Raw genomic sequence first — 25897 nt, 5'->3', positions numbered from 1 at the left:
GCAACATAATCTAGGACAAGTGGGAGAATATCTATGGTATTAGAGACGCCCTAGTTTATTGTATTTTTCCTTTTATGTTTCTCAACATTGTATTGTATATATTTGTTCTCACTGGAGTTTTAGTCCAAATGGGAGATTGTTGGGAATGTCCTAGAACTCGCAGTTCGTAAATTTTTGTGTTAAATATTCTATTTATCAATAAAATATTATTGAGTGTCTCATTAAATAAAGTTGTTGATTTTGCATTCTATTATGAAAATCCAATAAACATATCCATGGCTATAATATGAATACTTTAACTTTATATGGTGACATAAACAAGATCAAGTTAATAGTATATAGCCTAAATAGTCTATAAGTATATGGATGAAATTGGGTATCTCATTCTGGAAACACTATTGGATGTGGTCCATTTGTATTGATGTGATCCACAGATCATTCATATAGAGACATGTGAGTGGGGGCATCCTATGCAATGAGTTTGCATATAGACATGACCATGAAATAGTCACCTTTCTTTATAACGACCGTTTACTATTAAAACTGACTATTTCATACTTAAGTAACCTAGGATAACTCGATCTTAATCCTGAGCTAGCTATAAACTCTTGTTTATTCGGGATTATCCTTTGATCTACATGGGTGTGAGAGTAGTCCAACGGCACTGCTCAATAAGCCTTCCATTTTGGGGATAAGACCGGATGGATAGCTGGGGACATAGCTCTGCAAGATGGAATTCACTCCTACCAATTTTAGGGTTAGCAGACAGGTTGTTTTTTTAAGTGCTGATTCCAGGTTTTGAACAATTGGGGCCCTGCCTTCTCATGATAGAGAAGGACATGATTCACAAGTAGTATTATAAATCGAATTGTTCATTAGAGAGTCAGTGGAAACTTAAGGAACGAGATGTATTTACAAGAGTAAAACAGTAATTTTGACCCAGCTGTATTATGAACGACTTGCGAATGATCGACTTACTGATTATGGTTTATATGGACAGAAATATATCTACAATGAGGAGAATGCAACTATCGAACTATATTGGTGTGTCTTTACAATTAACGAATTAATTACAGATCATTGGAGCTTATGATCTGTAAGTCCATTAAGTCCGTCTATTAGCTCATTAAATTAGAATAACAAATTGAGTATTGATGTATGAAATTAAGGTTATGAATTTGAAATGTTCAAAATAAATTTTAGAGTTTTCGATTGATTGTCTATGATACAATTATAAACATTTAATTTAATTGAAATTAAACGAAAATGGAAAATAAATTAATATTATTGAAATCATTTTAGGTTAATGGGCTTTTCCATTTTTGGGAAAACCCCACTAACATGTTTGATGGAATATCATCAAATTCCAATTTTATTTTTGTGATAATCATCAAGCTGGAGCTGCTCACAATGCAACCCTATACATTTGCATGATTTTTACCTATATAGAAGCTCCATGCATGAAGATCGTTTGAGGATTCTGAGTTATACATGCTGAAGTGATAACCTGAAAAACCTACATACCTCCCTCACTTGTTCTTCATCAATTCAACTTGATTTAAGTGTTTCCACCACATGTTTCAGCTTAAGCATAGTAGAGAAGATCTCGGTGGTAGTCCTCTTGAAGTTTCAAGCTCTATCTTGATGGATTTTAGCTGAATTCGTGGAGAAATCTTCAAAGATAATATGTGTTTCCAACCCTCTTATGAATATCATATGAACAATATGCTTAAAACTCAAATTAAATGTAGTTTAAGTGCTTATTGATTCTGTAGTCTTCTATTGCATGATATATCATTCCTTCATGTTGGTAGTGCAAATGCAATGCTAGTTAGAATGGCCAATAGTAGGAAGGCTAAATTTAAGAAGTATTGGGGAAAAAATGAAAAAAAAATAATCTATTATTGTATGTTGCTATTATGTTAGATCCTCGAAAAAAGCTAAGGTTTGTATCTTTTTGTCTTAAAAACTTTTTGGGCCATAGGTTGCCAAATCTATGGGAAATGGAGTGGAGCAATGTTGTAGATGTCTCTTTCATGAGTATATCAGTACTCGGAGTGGGAGTGGGAGTGGGCTTAGTGGTAATAGTACTAATACACCAATTGTCTCAACCTCGGATGCTATTATCTAATGCAGCGTTTGATTCGGCTTCTAGTACAAAAGGACATGTTGTTGATTCATAACATTATTCATTGGCTCCAAAAATAGTAGAGGCTCTCATCTGTACTCAAAATTGGCTAAATTCTTGTCCAATAGATCTTGAAGTTTAGCATGAATTAGAAGAAGCTTCATTATTTGAAGAAGGTATTTATTTAATTGTCTAACTTTAAACTTTAATTATTTGTATTTTATAGTTGTAACATGTTAGTTTAAAATCTTAATGAAATTATCTTTCTCTTCTTAATCTTAATTATATAGGATTCAAAGTGATTATGGATAATGAAAAAGAGATTGAAGACCTTCTAGATTTTGCAAAGTTGTTACTTATCGATTAAGCATTTATCATTGACTTACTAGTTACCTTGGTTGTATTTATTTATGTTGTGATTGTGACCAAGATTTGTAAATTGTAATGATTGGTTATATTTGTGACGTACTGTTTGATGTTTATATTGTAGTTTGGTTGTATTTGTGAGGGATGAACTGTTTATGTCTTTATGTTATAATTTGGGTGTATTTGACATTTGTAACGTGTTGTTTATGTTGTAATTTGGTTGTATTTGAGACGTACTATTTATGACTTTATGTTCTAATTTGGTTGTATTTGACATTTGTGAATTGTGACTCTTTATGTTGTAATATGAGGCTATGAACAATGTAATTGATATTTGATAATACAAATTGCAAACAAATTGAAGAAGACACTCTCGACTCTTATATTAGCTTTATGTTAAATCAAAACATATCAATATTTTAATACCTCTCTTCCATAAGTATTAAAATTTAAAATGGTATCTTAATTTTTTAATCATAATAAAAAAAATTAAGAGAGAAAAATAAACATGATTGATAAGGCAATATTCAGTCCAAATTGATTAACTAAATTCATAGGGAGAAAAAGGAAGGTTAATAAATAATAAATTTTTACATAGTTGAAGTTTGAAGGAAGCCATGGAGGGGGAAAAATGAAAAAAAAAAATTAGACATAAAAAAAATTGAAAGTTAAATTACCTCTATTTTTACTATTCCATTTCTTATTTTACTCGACTTCAATTTTTTTAAATCTTTAAATTATTTTTTCTAAACCTAATTTTTAATTAGTTGACTTTTGATAGTTAATTTGTATTAGAAATTTTCTATTTATTAAGATAATAATTTAGAACAAAATATAACTTATACTTAATACTGTAATAGTAATAGCTAATAGTACTAAATAGTAAATGATTAAATAGGATTTTTCTAATTAATTTATTATTTTTTAAAAAAAAGAAAAAAGAAAATAAATTGACCAAATCGACCAACCGACCAACCGTTCTGACGGTTAATTTTTTACTAATCAACAGTCGGGGCGGTTTAGTCATTTCCCAAATTGATTATGGTCGATTTGGTGTTGCTTTGGTCGGAAAAATGATTCCGACTAACCGATGATCACCCCCTACTTTTCATAATCTATTAAAGTTGAAATCAAAACTTAAAGATAACTTCATTTTTCTTTAGATTCTCTATTTTTGACATCATGTACAATAAATACACATCATTTATAGACAATAAACTTAGAATTTGAAGGTAAATAAGTTTAGGAACAGTCACTATTAGTGTGTAACACAGAGCTAACAACTTTGTTCACGAGAGGAGGAAAATGGAGTTGTAATCAGTATTGATTTAGATGATGTGATTAGGCAATCAAAAGATGTAAAATGGTCTATGAATAAAAGATAAAAAGAGGTATATTTGTGGCACTAATTTGGTTATTATAGTCGATGGTTATTATAATCTGTGAGTTATAATAGTTTGTAGTTGGGATGTTGACTATTTTAGTCATATGAGTAGGAAATAGTAAACAATATAATAAATAGAAATTTTAATACTAAAGTTAATGGTAGATTATAATAATATGATAATTTGAGTCTCAAACATAGAATGGACTATAATAGCCAACTTCATATTACTAAAGTTGGGGGCCCAAACACCCATAAAGAGTTCAAGAATATCTATTGTATACAAGAAAGATATTAGCAACTCATAACACTCATTCAAAAAAACAAAATTATATTTTTATCGTATTGATTTAAACAAAATGGTCTTCATGAAGGAAAAAAAAAAAGAAAAAATTTATTTTGACTTTTAAATATCTCATGGTTCATTAGTCACTATTAAAAAAAATAATGCACTAATTATGAATGGTCAAAAGTCATTAAAAAACTTTATTTTGAATTTAATTTGTTGAATCCCTAATTTTGCTCATGGAAAAGTTATTGTTTTCTAAAATAATTTTGGTTTATTAATTTAAAATATTTATGAATATTTTTTGCAATTTTTTTTAAAATTTTTAAAGTAAAGAAGTCTTTTTTATAAATTAACTTTGGAGGTTTGATTTATTTGATTTGAAATAATTGTTGAAGTAATTTTTTTTAACAATTTATTGCCCTTTTTTATTTTAAGAAAAAAAAAAGTTTATGAAATTAAAATTTTTTGGGTTTTTTTTTTAATTTAAAAAGACTAGTTGAGTATTGCATTGCGCATGCTTCATAAGATTAAAAATACATACTTAGTTGAATTTGAAAAAAAAAATATACATTATTAAAAGTTAAATAAAATAAATATTTGAAAAATTTAAGGTGCATCAAAGAGATCTATTATTTAATCCATTAAACTTGTTTATAAAATTGTAATTTTTACATATGATTGGAATTTAAATTTGTTTGTTGAATTTAAATTTTAGGTTTTGATACTTTAAAATCTTTAAAATCTATTAATAAATCAAATATAAAGATTATTCCAAATTAGAAAACATATTCAATTATGAGTTAATTTAAGATGATCTATTTTAGAACTATTTAAATCTATGAATATAATTAATAATCTTTTGTTTAAATCTTTTACAATTTTGTGATAATCATTCTTAGTTGAAAAGAATTATTTTTATTTTTATTTGGATGATTTGATAACTTTTTAATTTTAAACTTTAATTTAAACAAAAAAAAATTTTAATTTCTATTTTTATTTAAATATTTTTATGTTAGTACAAAACTTTTTATTTATTTATTTTGAATGGGATGATTTAATTAATGTTAAAATTTAATTTAAACAACATATTATTTTTCTGTTTTTTTTATTTTGTAATAATCATTTTTTTTATTTTTCAGAATGATCTTTTTATTCTCTTAATTTCAATTTTTAATTTAAACCAAAATATTAATTTTTCTATCTAGACGAAAATCTAAAAACTTATTGTTCTTTTGCAGATTTATTACTTCAAATTTTACAAATTTATTTATTTATTTATTTTTAATAGGATGATTTAATTAATGTGAAAATTTAATTTAAACAACATATTATTTTTCTATTTTTTTTTTAATTTTTCAGAATGATTTTATTAATTTCTTAATTTTAATTTTTAATTTAAACCAAAATATTAATTTTTTTTATCTAGACGAAAACCCTAAAAGTTTATTGTTCTTTTGCAGATTTGCTATTATTTACTTCAAATTTTATTTCAAACAAATATTATTTTTTCTATGAAGACATAAACCATAAAATATTATCTTTTGTTAATAAAAAAAAAAAATTGCTAATGATGAATTAGTGTGTATTTACAATAAATTTGAAAAGAGAAAAAAATTAAAACATATAAATTATAATAAATTAAATTAAATCACAGTTTACAAAACTGAAGAGTGAAAAAATTGTAAAATATATCCGCAATTTTACAATTCCTTGTAACAACTACAGAATCGGCCGCATCCAATAGTGTTATCAGCACCTAATCTTATTCATATACTATAAATCATTTAAACTATTTACTCAAACTCAATCACACTTATGTCTCCACGTAAAGTTCGAGTACTCATGTAATAGTCATGGATCTTTTAGTTTATTGGATTTATTTTTAAAACGAAATAAGCAATTCATATATTCAATATAATTTTATTGAATCAAACTTCAATAACAACTTTATTGAATTTATCAAAATAAATTTATAAACCACGAGTTTTAGGACATAAAATCCAACAGAATGGGCCATTCTCGTCAACATATTCTTTAGATTTTTGTGGCATGTTACCCTTCATTGCATCAATGCATATACCAGTAATTGGTGTATTTGTAGCATCCTTCATTGGGGCTGATTTTGCACTCAGTCGATCCATTTCCTCTCTTCCCTTCTCTATTATTCTATAGTCGTCCCCAACTATGAAAAATAAATAATTAATTTAGTTTATATAATATTATTATTTATTTCTAGAATATCATTTGTATACAATTACACTTTAATTATAGAATCTTACATGTCGTAAGATGATTTGTGTTGACTTCAAGTTCGGGTCAGTTATATCCAACCTTCTTTTGACCTTTTATTTTCAACAAATGGAAATTATATGTTAGTAGGGTACAAAGTTTACAAGTTTAATACAGTGCTCCATTATACTTTACCTGTTTATTATTGTGGGCTATTGAGGATTGCACCTCAATCGATAAACAAAATCTACTGGTTGCATAGGTTGATGGTCTAACAATTGCATCCTATCAGTAGGTAAATTAAAAAAAATTATTAATTTTTAATTTAGTAACATGTTTAACCATACAGTTTAAACCAAATCTTTTTATACCCTCATAATAGAGTTTCCTTTCTCGTGTTTCGACAACCTTTCAATTACCTCCTCCTCATCTATTGACTGTATAACATTGTCGATTATATCGTCTGGATCTTCAACAGACTATTACATGTCATAAACAGTACACAAGATATCATGTATTGTTAGGATCTAAACTATAAAGTTCAGTTCATTGGTATTTTATTACCTTGTAGCATATGTTTCCTCTCCCTTCTGTCTTTGACCTTTCTGGTTCTTTCACTTTAGATTCTTGCGATTTTTGGGTTACCATATTAGGTAATATGGTTTGTCGTTCTTTATTCCCTGTTACTCCATCTCCTTCATGTTCATCATCTCTCTTTGGCTTTAATTTTTCAACACCACAAGCTGTGTCAAGATTTGGATTGTCTTGATTATCTCCTTATCATCTTCCATATTATCCAGTTTCTTTGTGAATTCAGATGTCGCCTGTTTGTATGTAAGCGTTATTCAGCTTTTTGTATGGATTAAATAACTATATTGTAATTATAGAACGTACCACAAAGACTTCACCGGTATTTTAAGTATATCTATGCTCCTTCGTTTTTTTCATTTGTTCCAATATCATATTCATTTGTATATCCATGAATTCAACCATTTGTTGCCTCAAGGAGTCTTGGTTCTTCATCACAACCTGTTGATTTTCATTGGTTTTTTTATTTATCATCTCTTGATGTTTCTCCATTCTCTCTAGTTGCTCTGTAATATGTTCGATCTCTATTGATTTGTTAGGCTTCTATTAATCGTGAGGTCCACTACATGTGTTTTTGGTTTTTTCTTTTGAAGTTCCAATTCAACTTTTTGGATTACCTTTTTCTCTTTTTCCAGGAATGGCTCAAACCATGGAATTTTCATTTCTATAGGAGTGGCTAAGAGTGGACAAATTTCGAGCTACAAAACATAATGAAGAGACAAAAACTATTAGTAAACATTTTATTACTTAGACTGTTATACAAATGTTACCTCTGGTGAATCGAAAACCTTCTTCTTCATGTGCCTTCCATTTTGGTTGGCTATCAGCAACACAATTTATTATTCTTGGAAGATTCATATTAACTCTCCTTGCAAAGCAGTTTTGTCCAGTACTAAGGGTAGGTATGACTTCGTATGCCATGCTACCCTCCTAATGTTAATTCTATAGCACACTTAGCATATATGGCATTATGCATCACATCAACCAGAAGGTCAAAGGCCAATCTACCCCAAAGATAATTTCTAAAAAGCTCCTCATCATCCACCATCAAGATACGGTTAATGTCTACATATACAGTATCTTGTTTTGGTAGAAAGAAACTCTCCAGGATATATAGCTGGGCCATTTTTAATTGGTCACTATCGGAATCACCCTTGCTAACCTTAAAGCTTAGATTGAAAAACCTTCTCATAACTGTCTTTTCTCCTTAAGAATACAAGTCTCTAATATGATCATCCCCTTTAATCTTCTCCCTATCTATGTTAGGCAAAGGTCCACAATTTAAGCTTGTAATTAGAACAAATTCTCTAAAGGTCAAAATTTAACACCTTCCCTCCTATTAAGAAATTTAATTGTGAGGAAGATTTAGGCTTGCATTGTCTCAGAATCAAGTGCACCAACACTTGGGAAGACTGATTTGGTATGGAGAAGTCAAGGAAGTGACCAAATGGAGTTTCCTTTAATTTTTCTAGAAGGGATCCTAAAATTCTCTCCTTGAGTACCTCAATTACCTTTGATTTTCCTAGTAGGTTTATCTGTATGGGTTCATCTCACTTTGATTTTGGCATTAAATACAATGCATCCTAAAAAAACCCATAATAAACACTTGTGTTATAATATTATAATGTTATTATATTCTATTAGAGGTTTGATAAATATACCATTAAACAATACATTGGTTTTATTATAGGGGATGGTTAATTTGGTAGATTAATTAAGGTGTAATTATATTGTTTTCATCATAAAACATACAACAACGCTATGTTATTCTTACTTATATTTCATCATAACTACTCATATCGAAACATAACTTAAATTTATTTGCATCCAACTAGTCATATTACACCATATTTGTAGTTTATATTCGGCCTCCAACATACAATTAACAAAATTGTTAGTTATAATAAAAATTATTGTATGTAGTACATATTGGGGTTGATGCCCTAAAGTCTCGTGTTCTGTAGTTTGTAAACAGTACATACGAACACCTGTGATTGTTAATATATGATATTTACTTCACATCTTATTGTTTTGCTCATTTACTTGTTTTAATTGCTTTACCACAAACTAATAAACATCAAATCCCTGGTTATCTGTATGTGACTTAAGCATGTATGTGGTGACATACAAGTGGATCATGTCTTGAGTGATAACTAAAATGGTCTGTAGTATATGGATATAGGAGGGAAACCTTATCCTAGTAATGCTACAGACGCGACCCGCTTTGTGGAATGGTCACAAGTGTTGTGACTTGCCACAGATGATCTGATCCTGATCATTCATGTTGGGGATATGCGAGCAGAGGTGTCCTATACAAAGAGTTGGTATAAGACCTGACCATAGAGTGTTAAGTCTCGTTATATAACACCGTTCATAACAGAGACTTCACTTCACTAGGATGACCATAGGTAACATGACCTCAATCCTGAGTGAGTTGGGAACTCCTGCCATTGAAACGGTCTTTTGATTTGTATAGGTGTGAGTGGCCAAGTCGCCAATTCAAACCTACCATTTTGGGGATACATCTGATTTAGGAGCTGGGAACTCAATTACACAAGAAGGAATTCACTCCTTTCCCGACGCAGGGGTAAATAGATAGATGGCTCCCTTAAGGGTTGATTCCGGAGCTTGAACGATGTGGCGCCACACACCTTCTCTTGGCCCGAGAGGTGTTCACACGTAGTTGGACTATGTTGTATTATTCATTAAAGGAATCAATGATACTTAAGGAGTGAGATGTAACTACAGGGGCAAAACGGTAAATTGGCCCAACTGTACTTACGAGCATCTGTGAAGGGTCATCATATTCATGATTGAATATATCCAATGGACACAGAAATATATCTGTGGTAAGAAGAGTTCAGTTGTTGGTCTTTAGTGGAATCACTGACAGTTAACAGATGGTAAATCTCGTGGCTAAAAAGTTTAGTCAGCTATTCACGTACCGTTAGAGCTTCGAGCCACAGGTCCATTAGGTCACCTGGGTAGCTTGTTAAAATCGAGAACCAGTGTTTGGGTTAATTTGAAATGTTCAAATTGACAAGAGGAAGTACAATTATATATGATATAATTGGAATGGCTAATTATATATGATATAATTGGCTAAATGTATGAGATACATTATTTTGGAGGAAATTAGATATAAATATGATTTATCAAAATATAGAAAAATACTATAGTAGATAATATGATATCAAACTATAGGATATAAATATAATATGATTATATTTATTAAATAAATTAATTGATTAATTATTGTTAATTAACTAATTTTCATGTTTTGTAAGTGGGAACATGGGCACCGAAGGTTAAGGTAATCGGCGGAATACAAGTTGTTTTTCATTTTCAATTTGTGAATTAATTCAGTCGTACAAAAGAAACCCGACTGATCGTCGAGAGCCTATACGATAGATTCTCAGTCTAAACGATCGTCTAATTCACGCGTTCCTTAAACGATCGTACATCAGTTTCCTAAACGAACGTCTAGTTTTTCCTAAACGATCGTGTAGTTTTACTATACGATAAGCGTCCCCGCTATACGATAGCGAAGTTCTTCTCGTGCACGCTTGTCATCTATACAATTTCTTTTCCTCCGTCTTCTACCAAACTCATCAGAGCCCACTTTCTGGGTTTTTGATGCCGAGGATACCTGGGTCTCCCTATTGGTGGTGTTGTCCTCGACTTCTTGTTCGTATACGTTCGGATCGTATAGTATCAGACGAGAGACTCGCCGAGGTGCTGGTAGATCGGTGGAATTCTTCCACTGCTGTGGGTTCATAGATTCTAAGATTATCTTCCTCTGGTAATGAACCCCTTCTCTATGCTTTATTGTATACTGAGCATGCTGTTGTTGAGTTTTATTATGTATAACTGTTATTTTAGAATGTATATCGTTTATATTTCAGTCACTATGAAAATCGGAGTGATCTAAACCCACTCATGGAATTCTCGTTTTTGAGATCCTTTAATACAAACCTCACTACTTTCTTTATCTATAATAACTTTTCGATCTTCCCATTTTTTCTTATTTCCTTTTCCATTTTCCTTTTTAACAAATGCCTTCAAGGATTAACATTCTATTAGAATTTTGTATACATCAGACTATTTTATAAATTCACTTGAAAAACATTACCTTTTTTTTTTATTTGTTTTCTTCAATGGGGAGTCTTCTGGTTGTGATGTTATTTCTTCGTGGTTTTTTTATGTCCCTTTAATCTCCTCACTGTTATCATTTTCAACATATTCTTCTATGTATTCTTGATTTTCTATTTCCTCTATTGTCTCGTTCTGTGTTAGTTTCATATTAGAATGATTCAATTTGAACATAATTATGGCCTAACTCTATTATTTCATACCTTTTACTCTTCAATATCTTCTTCATGTTTGTCGATGTTACTTAATCTTGTGATTCTTTTACCCTTTATTGGCGCTTTTACATTTTGTAAAACAACATAGATATGATTTCAAGGCATCTATTTAACAATTGTTATATGAAGAAGTATGAAACTTCAGTTACCTTTGAATTTGTTTTTGTCCTCTTAGGTGTTTCGCTAACATTAAAGGTCGTTTTACTCTTTTCTCTTTTCTTAGCTTGTCTTTTCTAGCTATTTCTTTCAACTGAAAGACTTTCCATTGTGGTATTTGGTCTCTATATCAATGCAAACAATCAATTCATAGTTCTATTTATACAACTTACAACTAAATAATTACACTTTGGTTATATAACATTGTTTCTATAATCTATCGCATATAATATATATAAAACAACCTTCTTATTGAAAATACAAATGTACCTCCTCGTCACTACTTGAAGAGTGGACTGATTCAGTTTTTTGGGACTTTCTTCCAATTATCCCTGCAGCACGCAATCGGTCACTACTTCTCGTATTCTGTTTTGCCTTCTCTTTTACCATCCCTTTTAATAACAAAAACAAGATATTGTTTTTAAAATGGATCCATATTTTATGTTGGTGATCCCTTAAAAATTGGACAGGATCTTATTTTTTAAAAGAAAAAATCAAAACAAATATTAAAGTATTTTGAATATAAAAAAAATCTCGCATGTAGTGAAGAGTATGTATGTCGAACCTTTTATTTTAGCGTGGAAGATTTAAAAAACAGAGAGTTGTTGTCGAAATCTTAATCCATTAATTTGTTCAGTTTGAACACTGTATACGACTGGAACATCTCCTATTGACTGTCGGAGCACCTATGGATCCCAAAGAGAAGAAGCTTGAAGATGGAAAAGTCGGAGCACCTCCTAATAAAGGTCGGAGCACCTCCTATGGAAGAGCAGAAGCTTGAAGATGGAAGGATTAGGAAGAGGAAAAGTTAGGATGGGGAAGCAGGAAATTCCATGGGAAGAGAATATGACAAGAGGAAAAGTTGAGTGTAAGGTTGGTTTTTGGGGAAGATAAATGTGTAGTGGGTTTTAAAAGCGTGTTGGTAGTTTTGGGTGGGTATAATTAGATTGTATCTAATTTTTTTTTTTTCTGTCTTATCAAGAATTATATCTATGTGGTAGGAGTAGTTTGGACTTTTAAATTATTTATTTATTCCGATTTTCTATTTTTACAAATGGAAAGTAGATTTGCTAATTGTCCAAATGAAAAGTTAAATAATGCTATTTTTCTTGTTACCCCTAAAAAAATTATATTTTCTCTCTCTTCCCTCTTTTTTTTCTTCCTTCTTCTTCTTTAATCATGATTTTAAATTTATAATATCATGCCAACATTTAAAGTAGGGAAAAAAAAGTACTCATGGACCTTTTAAAAATTATTCTTAAAAGTTTGAATATAAATGAGTAATATTCCTATACATGCTTTCATGTTTGACTTTGCTATTCAAAATAGATTATAGACACATGATCTTATCAGTAGGTGGTGTTTTGATGTTTATAGAGTATATGTTTGGTGCACTGGTGATGTTGAGACTAGAGACCATTTATTCTTTGATTGCCTTGTTAGCGTGACTATCTAGGAGGACATGCTCTTCTGAGGAGCATGTTCTCACATGATTGCTTATTAGGACGTAGAGCTCAATTGGATTAGGGTAGGCAATCGTTTGAGACATACGGTCTGGAGAGTCACATGGTGTGTTGCTATATATCATATTTGGTGTGGACGTAATCTTTGTGTCCATGGATTTACTTTGCATCCTCCTTAGATAGTTAGTCAGGTTGTGCGGTCTGAAGTTTTTCATTGTTGTTCTCGGTGACTTGGGGCTTTTATTGAGGGGACTCAAATAAGTTCACCTCCTTGAGATATTTTTCTAATTGTGTGTGTTTTTTCTATGTAGGAGTGTAAATTAGTCGAGTCAAATTTTCTTTAAAACTGACCCGATTCGATTCGATTTCGTACAGACAAGACATGAAACCGACCTAATTCAATTTGGATCTGAAGTGGGTTGGGTTGGATCAATCTCAATTTTTCTTCTTCTTATTTAGTAAACTACTTATTCTTCTTATGTGGGCAAGAGTGTGGGAGGGGATATGGGCTGCCCATAAATAAAACGAGAATGAAAGAAACTCTAATTTCAAGTGGTTTGATTTGGGTAAACTGAGAATTGAACCGACTTTTTGAATTTTGATAAAATTGACCCAAATTGAATTCGTCCCACCGATTCAACTTGGTTTTTTTACACTCCTATTTCTATTTATTTGTTCTTCTCTTAATTCTTTTGATTATATTTGTATTTTGATTGTACCTTGACCTTAAGCTATAAGTTTCATCTCGTTGCAATTCCATATCTTTGAGTGAAGAAAAAAAAAGATTAAAAGAAAAACAAACCCCTGGATGAAAACTCAATACCAAGAAAGGGTAAATTTCGCTTTGGTTATTTATTAAATTATTATACACAATTTCTTATTTACATTTGTTATTTTTCCTTAAACTAATATTTCATATTGAAGACCGTTTGTGAATGAAGAACCAAATTTTAAGTACTATTTTTCTTAAAGGTATTATATTAAAAAAGAGGTAGAAGGGTCGAACTTCTAACTTTGAAGTTAATAGTACAAACATGACGTAATTGAGTACAATTTTCAACCAAGGAACATAACTCTTTCTTTTTTCTTTGTTTTTTTTTTTTTTTTTTTTGAAAAAAAATATTTCTTTTGACAAATATAAATGGCACAACGGAACTGATAGAGCAAATGGGTTACAAACAATCCATACTAAATTGGTTGACCCTACAAGTTCGGACCAATGCATCGTGGCAGAAGTTGAGAGGCCAAGCTTGCTGACTTGTCATTATTTGGTTGGTCCAATGACACAAAATCAAGAGACATGTCACAAAATGTTTTTAATCCAAATTAAAGATGAGAAATGAGAAAACCCAAAAGAAAAAAGAAAAAAGAAAACTTAGATTAGCATTTTAGAGGCGAATAGGGAAGTGCAGGGACTCATTACCGTCCGCCATGGCTGCTCGTAAGAGAGCTTCTGCAAACCCATCAGTAAAAGAACCTTCTCCCAACGAAATTGAAAAAACCCACCATAGCAAATCCGCAATAACGGATGATCCGCCCATTGCGCCACCCAAATCAGGTTTTGTCTTCAAGCTCATTCTCTTTTTCTCTGTCCCATACCTGTACCTCATCTTCTACTACTACAAGATCGATTTAGAGCTCAGAAGATCAATCATCATCAATGCCGGACTCAGTCTCGCTGGGTTCTTTGTCACTCTGCGAATGATACCCGTTGCCTCCAGATACGTTATTAGACGTAATTTATTTGGCTATGATATCAACAAGCGGGGTACTCCTCAAGGCGCTGTCAAAGTGTAGGTGATTTCTATTCATAACTATTATTAGATTTAGTCATTTTGTGAACATGAAAAGGTTTTTTGCTAACAAGATATTTTGTTTAGTTTGATTTAACTTTCTGGGTGACTTCTCGTTCCGAATCTTGATCAATTCTGTGAATGCGGCGTAAACTTTTAGTTTAAGTTAAGTTTTGGAATTGTTTGTATAGTTTAATTTGGTCTAACTTTGGATTTTTGGTGGTGCGCTATGGATTAGATAGGTTTTCATTGTCTATAGGGTGGATGGACCTTTCTAAGTTCTTTGTGAGGAAGATAGTTTAAGGCTATATTGTAAACAGAATACCTTGAAGCTTGAACTTTGACTTCTTTTTTAAAGGTGCCCTATTATTATTATTATTATTATTTTAAAGTTGCAGTGTTGTCCTTGAAATTTCATATATGTTTTAAAACTACCTTTGGAATAGAAATCCTTTAGAATGTTGGACAAAACATTGTTGTCCTGGGTAAGATGCTTGCCCATATTTAGTCTTGAAAGAACGACAATTAAACATGTCGTCTTTTCTCAAACTATTCTAATGGTTTTTCTACTCCAAGAGTAATTTTGAAATTTTTATGATATGTCAATGTTAATATTGTAACTTTTGCAGAAATAGGGATATTTTTTAAACAAAGGGCAAATTTCAGTTTTTTTGTTTGTTTGGTTTTTTTCTTAAAAAAATTAGTCTTAAGAAAAACAATAGTGAAATGGGTTAAAAGAAAAAAAGATTATAATGCTTCTTCTTTTTATGTGGAATAGCTAAATTAAGTAGAGGTGAAAAGTTTTATTTACTCCCTTGTTACTGAGAACGAGGAGTATGAGTGAGTGGAATATTGAGAGAAGTTGTGTCTCTTATGACTTGTATGCCTCTTTCTAGTTACTAAACACTTCATTGATGCTTTGGATTTACATATAATAGGATGGTTTTTAAACCCTCATGTAAGGGGTAAGGTGTCTGGTCATGATGCTCTCATGTTGGCTTTCTTTTAGAAGTGTTGAGATGTCATGAAGGAGGATTTTTCAAGCTTCTTGATGAATTTCATGTGAGGGCCTCAAAAGTTACAGCCATGAAAGATCTACATTCAGCAAAGCAGAAGGCTTTAGAGTGAGCGGTTTTAGGCGATTAACGCAATGGAAAATTCATACAAAATCATTGCAAAAGCTTTAAGTTGTTAGAATGTGTGAGGTCAAGGTGTAGTCTCGGACGATCTTTAGGAATCATTGAAGCCTTTGTGGCAGGGAGATAAATTCTTTTGGAGGTTCTTATAGCCAACAAAACTGTCAAAAAACTACAAGGCTCATAAGATAGTAGATGTTTCCTTTAAGATGGATCTCTAGAAGGCTTCCTACTCCTATTCACAAATATATCTATAAGCATTTGTGTGGTAAAGCCTTGTTGAAGAATGGCTTTGAGTTTAAATGGAGAATTTGTGTTTAAGATAGTAATCCCTTGCCTTTGTTCCTTCTACTAGGGTTGGTGGTCGTTCTTAGTAGCGACGGATAGAGGCCTAGTTGAGGCTTTCTCGGGGAAGATATTAAGGATGATACCATCTTTTTGCTCTGCCCTGCCACCTGTGTGTGTTGGAAGGAAAGATTCCTTTGTTTAAGTAAATAAAAGTTTTCTAGATTTTTGAGTTCATTCTTTCTCCTAAGGAGCCGTTTAGATCACAAATATTCTTTCATGGGAATAGATATTAAATATCTTGGATTTGAATGTCTGGGTTTTAAATGTCTAGGATAATTAATGACTATGTTTGGATATGCATGGATATGCAGGATAATTAATGTCTGGAAGTTAAATATGTATTACATTTACCAATTTTGTATATAAAACCAAAATTAAATAATTACTTTATTAAATGTAAGAGACCAATTGATGTAGTCATTAATTAAATTTAACATTTTTAATTTATTGTTATATAAATTAATTATTTAATCAATTAAAATAAAAATAAATAAATACTTTTATATTAAACATGTATTAAACCTAATTAAATTAATTACTAAAAAATAAATTGGTATAAATTAATTATAATATTCATAATTTATATTAAATAGTTGAGATATCATAAAATATTAATTGTGAAGGTATTTGAAATTTATTAAGTCTCAATAATATATATATATATATATACTTGATAATTAATCAAATTAATTTTAATGAATAATTGATATTATTTTATTAATTATTTAGTTTATATTTTCATTGTTCATCTCCCAAACATAAAAATCTCACCATTTTGCAGGATAAGTTCCCTGGATAATAATATCTTGGGTTTTAAAATTTGAAAGTCTGTGAAACAAACAAGGATATTAAATGTCTGTCTTAAATCCCATAAAACCCTGCGAAACAAATGGGGCATTAGAAAAAGCAAAAGCAGCAAGTGTTCTTTGGTTGTGGTTAATTGCTTGCTACTATAAGCTTGAATATTTTGGCTTATTTAGTGATGTGTGGGGTTTCTTCATTGCCTCTTACCTACTAAGGTCTCTTATGGATATGATTCCATATCTACAACTTATTGGGATTCATCTAGATGTGGAATCTTAGCTAGAGAAGAAATCTCAAAATTGACAAAATAGAGGCGAAGATGTCCTTGATGACTAAACTGAACCTTTGTTGTCTTCATTTAGAAGATGAGGCAAGAGAGGTTAGAAGTTCAAGGTTCAAAGCTTGAAAGGTTTGTCGTTTTTAAATAATTGTAAGCTAAGGTCAAAGAATTGAGAGTTTCCAGAAAAGCAAGGATGGTGGTTAATCATTCTCGTTTGATGTTATAATCGGGGATTTCTTTTGTTTTCCTTTTTTTTTTTTTTTGTTATGGCCCATCTCTTTTCCAGTTTGTAGATGCCAGGTACAAGAGTTGGATCTTTTGTTTCTTTCTTGACAACCAGTGTATCAGGGGCCACAAGAGTTGGATCTTTTGAAGAACATTGAAGAATGTTTGGCAAGTTTGCGTCGTAGTAGGTAGCTAAAATCTAAATACAAACTTATGGAGAAATAGAAGAATTAAAGAAAAAATAAACTTGAAATAATGGAGTAAAACAAGAAGGAAAGTTTATGTGGCAAGCTTGCTTCTTTGTTGTTGTTTGGAGGATTTGGCTTGAGAGAATTAATAGAGTTTCTAAAGGAATGAACATTTTGTGTAGGAGTTATGAAGAGTCATTGGGTTTAATACCTCGGTTTGGGTCTTGGTGGTTAAGGTTTATTGTAATTATCAATTAGGTCTTGTTCTTTTGGATTGAAGTCCTTTTTTGTAGTTCTTTCAGTTCCATTTGTTGGGCTGTTTTTTTGTGTGTCCTTGAATATTCTTTCATATTTTTTAATGAAAGCGTAGTTTCCTATTAAAAAAAGAAGGAAAGTTTGATATAAGGAAGTTAGATTTTGGAAAGTAGAATTTCTTGATTGAGTGGAGAAAGGGAGATCCTTGCCAAAGTATTATTGAAGCAGAAACTTTTCGCATTATGGTAATGTGAGGGAAGCATTACTTGCAAATGAGTGAATTATCTTGTCTAAAGGGATGACAATGCAGGGTTTTCTTTTTTCCCATTCACTATTTGGCATTGAGAAGGAAAATGAAGGATCTCATTTTGGGATTATCATGTGGTGGGGAAGATATAGTGAAAGATACAGAGTTGTAAGAGGAAGTAGTTGGTTTCTTGAGGAGGTTGTACACTAAAGTTGAGGGGTAAGGTCAATTCTTAAAGGGCAAAATTGGCCACAGATTTCTGGAGAGGAGAGATATTTACTGGAAACACCAGTCATATTTGATCTCGAATCTATGATCAACTCTTGTATGCCATTCTCATCTCAATTGCTTGTTTCTTCCTCTCCCTTATCTCACCTTTTCCACCCCAAAATTTAGAAGGTTAACATCTCTAAGGTCTATTTTTTTCATTGGTTGGTTGCACATGAGGAACTAACACCATGAATCTTTTCTGGAGGTTTTGGTCTGTAGTCTTGGGCATAAAATAGTTTATTCTTCATAAATAAGTATCTGAGCTAAGTTATGGATCACATTCTTAAATGCTATTTTTCCAAGAAGATTTAAGACAAGTTTTGGATATTTTTGCACTTAGCTTGGTTTTGAACAGGTATTGTGATGGAGAATGAGTTCTTAGGCAGTCCTAGGGGAACAGGAATCAGGAGGGTTTTAAAGGGATAGGATAGAAGGGTGTTGGGAGGAGGTTTGGCGCGCTGAAGTACCAGACCATATTCTTTTGTAACTATCCTTTGTCTTTTATTTGAAATTTTTGTAGGGATCCTCTGTTTTGGGCTTGCAGGCAATATTTTTGTAATTTTCAAAACTTGATATTCGTTAAAAGAAATATTATGAATGATATTTTAGGGATATATACCCAGGCAGTTATTGAATTCATGTAACCAATAATAACAACATTAGATAGTTGATAGTTTTATTGTGGTGGCATATATAAATAAGGTGGCAAATAAAAAGGCCCACTTTCTTTTCTGTTTTTGGATGTTTACTTCTGTGAAGAATTTGTTTTTAACTCATGATGTTTTCTTAACTTTTTGTTATGATATATCTATATTTGCTAGTTTTAAACCACATATACCTTTGGATGCACTTTCTGATACTTCAATGTTTTGCAGACCTGAGTCGCTTGGAATTGTTGTGGGGATTTCCTTCTTGGTCTTGGCAATTGTGTTTCAGTATTTTAACTTCACATCAGACTCAAATGTGAGCGCCAAGCTTTTAAAGATTTTTGCCATTTAAATTTGGATTAGCAGATGAAAAAATGATTATATCATGTCATTGGTGCTGGGCAGTTCACTTCTTCTGTTACATGGCGATGGACTTACTCCTTCCTATTGAGTAGATTTCAGTTATTCTTTTCATTATTATTTTTTATTGAATTATTTGCTATAATGATTCTTTAATTTATTCTTTGTATTTTGGTGGGAGTGGGGAGATGTTAATCATAGAAGCCTAAGTTAATCTCATGCTCAACTTTATCAAGCAAGCTTTTGCATAAGTTTTGTCAAACTTTATCTGTAACTTTTTCAAAGATTTAATTGTTAAATAATATGCAGTGGCTTGTTGAGTACAATGCAGCCTTGGCATCTATTTGCTTCATGACTTTGCTTGGATTTGTAGATGATGTTCTCGATGTGCCCTGGAGAGTGTGAGTATTTTCTACTCAGTTTACTCAATTGCTTGTTCCAATTCTAATCATGATCCTCTAGCATGGTGCTTAGTAATGTAAGACTTTAGTTTATTCTGACATGCTGTCTCTTATTTGTTGTAAAGATCAGGAAACTGCTACTGCCATCGTTTGCTGCTCTTCCTTTGTTGATGGCTTATGCTGGACACACTACTATTATAATCCCGAAGCCTTTGATTCCATACCTTGGAATGGATGTTTTAGATCTTGGTAAGATTTCAGACAATATTTTTGTGTTGGAGATGGAATGCATGGGCGCATGAGTATGCACATGTGCCTTGTAGTGATTGTCACATGAAAACTCCAGATATGCCCCTTAAGAGGTGCTGTTCAATATTGATCCAATGCCACAAGTCTTGGAGTATCCTAAAATTCAGTTATGTTTGTTTGATTCTCTTGTTCTCTTCAGTTTTTCCCTTCAATTTTGCCCATTTCTTCCATGAGTCAAAGATAAATAGGATATCTCGTCCTTGAGCAATGAAGCCTTTCAAGATAAAGAGGAGGTTTCTAAATGAGATTTGGTTAACCTTGGAGCCTTGGACAAGGAGAGTGCTCCTATGGGCAATTAGCTTAAGCTTTTGGCGTTAGTGGTTATTTAATGTGGTATTGGAGTAGGAGGTTTTGTGTTCAAACTCTTGCAATATTTTTTTTCTCATTAGTATTTATTTCCACTAGTTGGAGCTTCTCCAATTTTTCAAGCCACAAGCGAGAGAAATATTAAAGTTTTGATATAATTAAATTTACCATAACATATCAGTTTAAGCTCTTGGGTTTAGTGATTTTTTTTATGTGATTGGTGGATGGTGGGATTGCCTCTAACTTGGTTTCTTAAACCTTCCTTAGCTTCGAACCGTTTTCACCAGGATAAGACTATTGAAAGGGTTTGATGCTCTAGAAGTTTGTTTCCCTTGTTTTACGTATGATTTGGTCATGTGTAGGATGTCTATCTCAATCTTAGAGATTGGAATGAAAACAACCCATGAAATAATGTTTGTAGGCCTTTTTGTATTCTTTCACCATTCTCAATTTTCAATAAACGCTCCTTTTTTTTCCTTCAATTTAATTGTTAAGTTTTGAACCTCATAAACCCACTATAGATGTTAACTAGCGAGGTTTAAAGTATAATTGTCCTGTTTGGTTTGTATGTTGATGTGAATGTCCTAGATACAGGGTCCATAAATTTTGCCATTTATTTTAATTTTACACTATTGGTATAGGGTTCTCATGTGTATACCTGAAATATGTATGACTCTAGAGAATGAAATAAAATTATGCTTCTTTGAGAACAATTGCTTCATTACGTGGCGCCAGGAACTTTTTTAAGGATAAGAACCAGTGCTTGATTGCATGTAGACTGGCCCTTTTAAACTAATATGTAGCATGAAGCTTGTGTACTAATTTAGATAAAGTATCACTTGTTTGTACGGTGACTACACAAGTCTCTACTTCCTAGGCAGTCTGTTAACTCATTGGTAACTTCAGTTATTATTTCTTTTGGTGTAAAGCTGCCAAGGGTAATGTACTTGGTTTGCATTTTGAATGAGTTCTTGTTATAGTCCTAACTTAGATTAGCTCTCCAACAATTTGTTGATGGAGGTACTAACTTCTACTAATCTATAATACACAGGATGGATATATAAGCTTTATATGGGACTATTGGCAGTATTCTGTACAAACTCCATTAACATCCATGCTGGTTTAAACGGTTTAGAAGTTGGGCAAACAGTTGTCATTGCATTTGCGGTAAGTACTGAATCTGCTGTAGTAAAGGGGTCAGTTTTCTTTTCTTGAGCATCACATATTTTAGCAATTTGCAGATCTTGGTTCACAATGTCATGCAAATTGGAGCATCGACAGATCCCGAGTACAAGCAGGCCCATGCATTTTCTATTTATCTCGTTCAACCCCTATTAGCCACATCCTTAGGCTTGCTCGCTTACAATTGGTAATTTATCATGTTTTACATTAATCCATGGTTGTACTAATTTTTCCTTGATGTTTACGTAACTCTTCTCAACACTTTCTGTTTACTTGCTTGATTTAGGTACCCTTCATCCGTCTTTGTTGGAGATACCTATACATACTTTGCGGGGATGACTATGGCTGTGGTTGGGATTTTAGGTCATTTTAGGTGTGTACTTTGTTAAGTATAATTTTATGAGTTAAGGCCCAAGTTTATGAAATTACTTCGAATATTTTACTCCATTTTTTTCGAGTATCCAGTGCAATTTATATCTCAATTCTGTCTTCAATCATATATCATATCCACGTGGATAAAAGTCTCCCCAATAGAACCCAAAAATGATTATACAATCAAATGACATTTGTTTGAAGATACTGTTTCAAGACTTGTCAACTATGAAAAGACATCCGCTAGTTCTTTGTCATGTCATGTGTTATGATTTTTTTGTCCTGTTTTTTTTTATCCATTGATTGATTGAGGAATTTCTTTTTACTCTATTTCCTTCTGCAGTGAAACTCTTCTGATCTTTTTTTTCCCTCAAGTTCTGAACTTCCTTCTGTCACTCCCCCAGGTTTGATCCTCTAATCTGTGTGTATGAGACTTATCTGTATGTGTTCATTGTTTAACGTGTTCGTTACGTGTTTGCAGTTATTTGGATTTGTTGCATGTCCACGTCATCGGCTGCCTAGGTATTCATTATCCTTCTTTTACTTGGAAAATAAAAATGAAAAAAAATTCTTGCTGCATAGTGTAGTCTTCTTATATCTTCTTGCCCTCAGATTTGATCCTCAGACTGGACTACTGACTGGAACAAACGATGGAACACTTGTGAACTTTTTCTTGCGAATATTCGGTAGAAAAACAGAGAAATCACTTTGCACCTATCTTCTTGTTTTCCAGGTGATTTTCTCACTTTTTCTGTTTTTCTTCTATACAAGGTTAGAGCGAATAAGAAAAGGAAGAATTGCTCCCCCTTAGTTCATCTTATATTCAAAAAAAACAAACTTAGAAGTTTAAGACTTTTGAAGTATTTAGGTCTCGTTTGGTAATTATTTTGTTTTTAATTTTTTGTTTTTGAAATTTATACACATTTTGTCCCAATTTCTTTACTATGATTTTCACTTTCTTTAATGAAATATTTGAATTCTTATTCAAAATCTAAAAACAAAAACCAATTTTTTGAAGAGAAATTTTCACAAATAGAAAAATGCCTAATTATTTACAAAAATGGTGAAAATAATATTGATTGACACTTCTATCAACCTCTATCAATGATAGACTCGTATTAGTTTCTATTACTGATAGTATCAATGATAGACTTAGTTTCTATCATTTAGACACTAATAGACTTCTTTAGCGTCTATCTGTGATAGACATTGATAATAATGTCTCACAACTATAACTAAATTTTGCCATTTGTGTAAACATCTTCCCTTATTTTTTAATTTTTGAAAATCACTCTTTTCAAAAACTATTTTTTTTAGTTTTCAAATTGTGGCTTGATTTTTGAAAACATTTGTAGAAATAAATATAACATTGAAATTTATAGGTAAAAGTAGAGTTTAGAAGCATAATTTTCAAAAAAAAAACAAAAAACAGAGTGGTTATCAAACGAGGATTTAATATTTTTAGAATCAAAATAATATAGAGAAAGTTCAAGTTAGAATATAAAACTGTCCTATGCGCTGCTTTTACTTGCATTGGTTTTTCTTTATTCAAAGAATATAAAAACCCCTTTGCTCTGAAAAAATCCCCTTTTCTTGTTCTTGCAAGTTTTGCTTTCAGGTTAACTTTTCCAGTAAGATAATGATTTGTTTGATCCTTCATATTTCAAATCAAATGCTGTTGTTTAAGAGTTAAATCACTAACTAAAAGACTCTAGTTACTGATTATATTCATTTTCATGTTTTGTTGTATATAATCTTCTAACATTCGTCTCGTCGAAGCAGGGCGTTTTCTGCTGCTTTTGTTTCTTGCTGAGGTATTTGCTTGCTGGATGGTATAAATGATGCAACAACACAATCTTTCATGTTTGAAGCTTTTCAGAATCACGCTGTCATTTTTCTTGTTGTAATACTTTATACAACGTTCTATCGAAAACGTAGTTGCGGGCAGAGTTTCGACGATTTTTCGAGAAGTTTGAAATGTATTCCGGAAAAGCATTTCCCCTCGTAGAAAACTAGAAAATGAGATGCTGTTCTAGAATGTCTCTTGACTAAGATATTGTATTATGACATGAGAGAAGGAAAAGAATATTATTTGGAAGCTTAGAAAGTTGGAATTTTATTTATACTTGACTGTGTTTCAAATCAAATATTTGCTCTTTATATTGTTGATATCTCCAATATAATATATATGGAGATCACATGAAAGTTTCTGAAGTTTTCTTTCTGTGTTCTTACTTTACTGCAGTTCGATTTATTTTGTTTTATTTTTTTAATTTTTTCTGAATTAAATATATGAGGTGAAGATTCAAACATTTAATGTTGATGATATGTTCAAATTGGCCAATTGAAAAATCTTAAATAATTATTTTAATTTTAATTTGAGATTTCAATTTAAACGAATAATTAATAAAATGTAAATTTTCATTATATTTAATTAATTTTGATTTTCTTAATCAAGAATAACATTTTCCAAAGAAGTGTTAATCAAACATAAGTCTCCAACATGCAAAATCAAGCCATATTCTAATGTATTTGATTCCTACAAAAGGATTAAACGGTTAAATAACATAAGAAAGCAAATTAATCATGAAAAATAAAGTCATATCATTCCGACAAAAGATGAGGTATTCGAGGATATGAGCAATCATCATTTGCATACAATTTTAGAGGAACGTTTCTTAACGATGATAAACAATAAACTGTAAAAGTGAATTTGACCTAGTAGTATTGGTAGAAGAGATCATATTAATTAAATAATTTAATTAATTTTAATATCAAATATTAAATTAATTTTATACAAATTCCACTATCATGAATCTCTATTCATGAATTTAGTGTTTAAATCATATTTAACTATTAATTGATTCTCTAATTATGTTTAATTCCAAAATTAAATGCGTAATTATATCACATATAATTACTAATTCCCTTAATTCTAATTTGAATGTTTCAAATTAACTTATCACGTTACTTTAAAACTAATCCATTTACGAGTTAGTAGGGGACCTTGTGGACTTACAGATCATGGGCTCCAACGATCCGAGATTAATTGGCTAAACTCTTTACACCAAATTAACCCTCATTCGTTAACTAATGGGTCACTCTACTAAAGCCCATAGTTACACTCCCATCATTGTAGATATATTATGTCCACTCGATTTAACCATGATTAGTAAGTTCACCCTTCACAGGTTGTTCGTAATAATGGTTGGGTCAATGAGAGGGTGGGGCCCCTTGTTCAAGACTCGGAGTCAGCACTTAAGGGAACAACCTCTATACTATCCTTCAAAGCAGGTAGGAGTGAAATCCATCTTGCACCCTATGTCCCAAGCTATCTAACCGGTCTTACCCCTGAAATGGAGGTTTATTGAGCCGGCATTGTTGAGCCAACCCTTACCTATGCAAATCTAAGGATAATCCTGAATAAACAGGAGTTCATAGTTAGCTCAGGATTAAGGCCAAGTTACCTAGGTCATCGCTATGAAATAGTCAATCTTAAATAGTAAACAATCTTATAAAGTAAGAGTGACTGATTTTGTGGTCCGATCTTATATAAACTCATTGCACAGGACGACCCCACTCCTCATGTCATAACATGTACGAATTAGGATCACATCGTCTATAGCACTTTGCAACTCTTTGTAACAACTACAGAGTGGGTCCCACCTGATAGTGTTACTAGAATAAGGCATCCAACCTTATTCATATACTATAGATCATTTTGACCATTTACTCGAACCTGATCCACTTTTATGTCTCCACAAGTTCAATTACTCATGTAATAGTCATGGATATTTTTAGTTT

General features: G+C 31.6%; 1 protein-coding gene across 1 annotated transcript; it reads left to right on the top strand.

Annotated features, from left to right (window-relative positions):
* The first annotated feature begins 14307 nt into the window (after nucleotides 1-14307).
* LOC120074654 (UDP-N-acetylglucosamine--dolichyl-phosphate N-acetylglucosaminephosphotransferase-like) lies at nucleotides 14308-24240 on the top strand. Its single transcript, XM_039027846.1, has 11 exons — nucleotides 14308-14763; nucleotides 19392-19479; nucleotides 19833-19924; nucleotides 20055-20173; nucleotides 21591-21706; nucleotides 21781-21908; nucleotides 22008-22094; nucleotides 22437-22497; nucleotides 22575-22615; nucleotides 22706-22826; nucleotides 23876-24240. Exons 1-11 carry the CDS (start codon nucleotides 14402-14404, stop codon nucleotides 23933-23935), a joined length of 1275 nt encoding a protein of 424 aa, XP_038883774.1. The 5' UTR covers nucleotides 14308-14401; the 3' UTR covers nucleotides 23936-24240.
* Nucleotides 24241-25897: the final 1657 nt, after the last annotated feature.

This window comes from Benincasa hispida, chromosome 3 (genome assembly GCF_009727055.1).
Source record: "Benincasa hispida cultivar B227 chromosome 3, ASM972705v1, whole genome shotgun sequence".
In the NCBI taxonomy this organism is placed as follows: Eukaryota; Viridiplantae; Streptophyta; class Magnoliopsida; order Cucurbitales; family Cucurbitaceae; genus Benincasa; species Benincasa hispida.
The sequence above is the reverse complement of the archived record's forward strand: the minus strand, read 5'-3'. Positions and strand labels throughout refer to the sequence as shown.

Excerpts from the sequence above, each read along its gene's own strand:
- LOC120074654 (XM_039027846.1), top strand. The coding sequence starts at position 14,402 with ATGGCTGCTCGTAAGAGAGCTTCTGCAAACCCATCAGTAAAAGAACCT. Across the intron at positions 19,480-19,832 it reads ACTTCACATCAGACTCAAAT|TGGCTTGTTGAGTACAATGC; the intron begins GTGAGCGCCAAG and ends AATAATATGCAG. Across the intron at positions 21,707-21,780 it reads CAGTTGTCATTGCATTTGCG|ATCTTGGTTCACAATGTCAT; the intron begins GTAAGTACTGAA and ends AGCAATTTGCAG.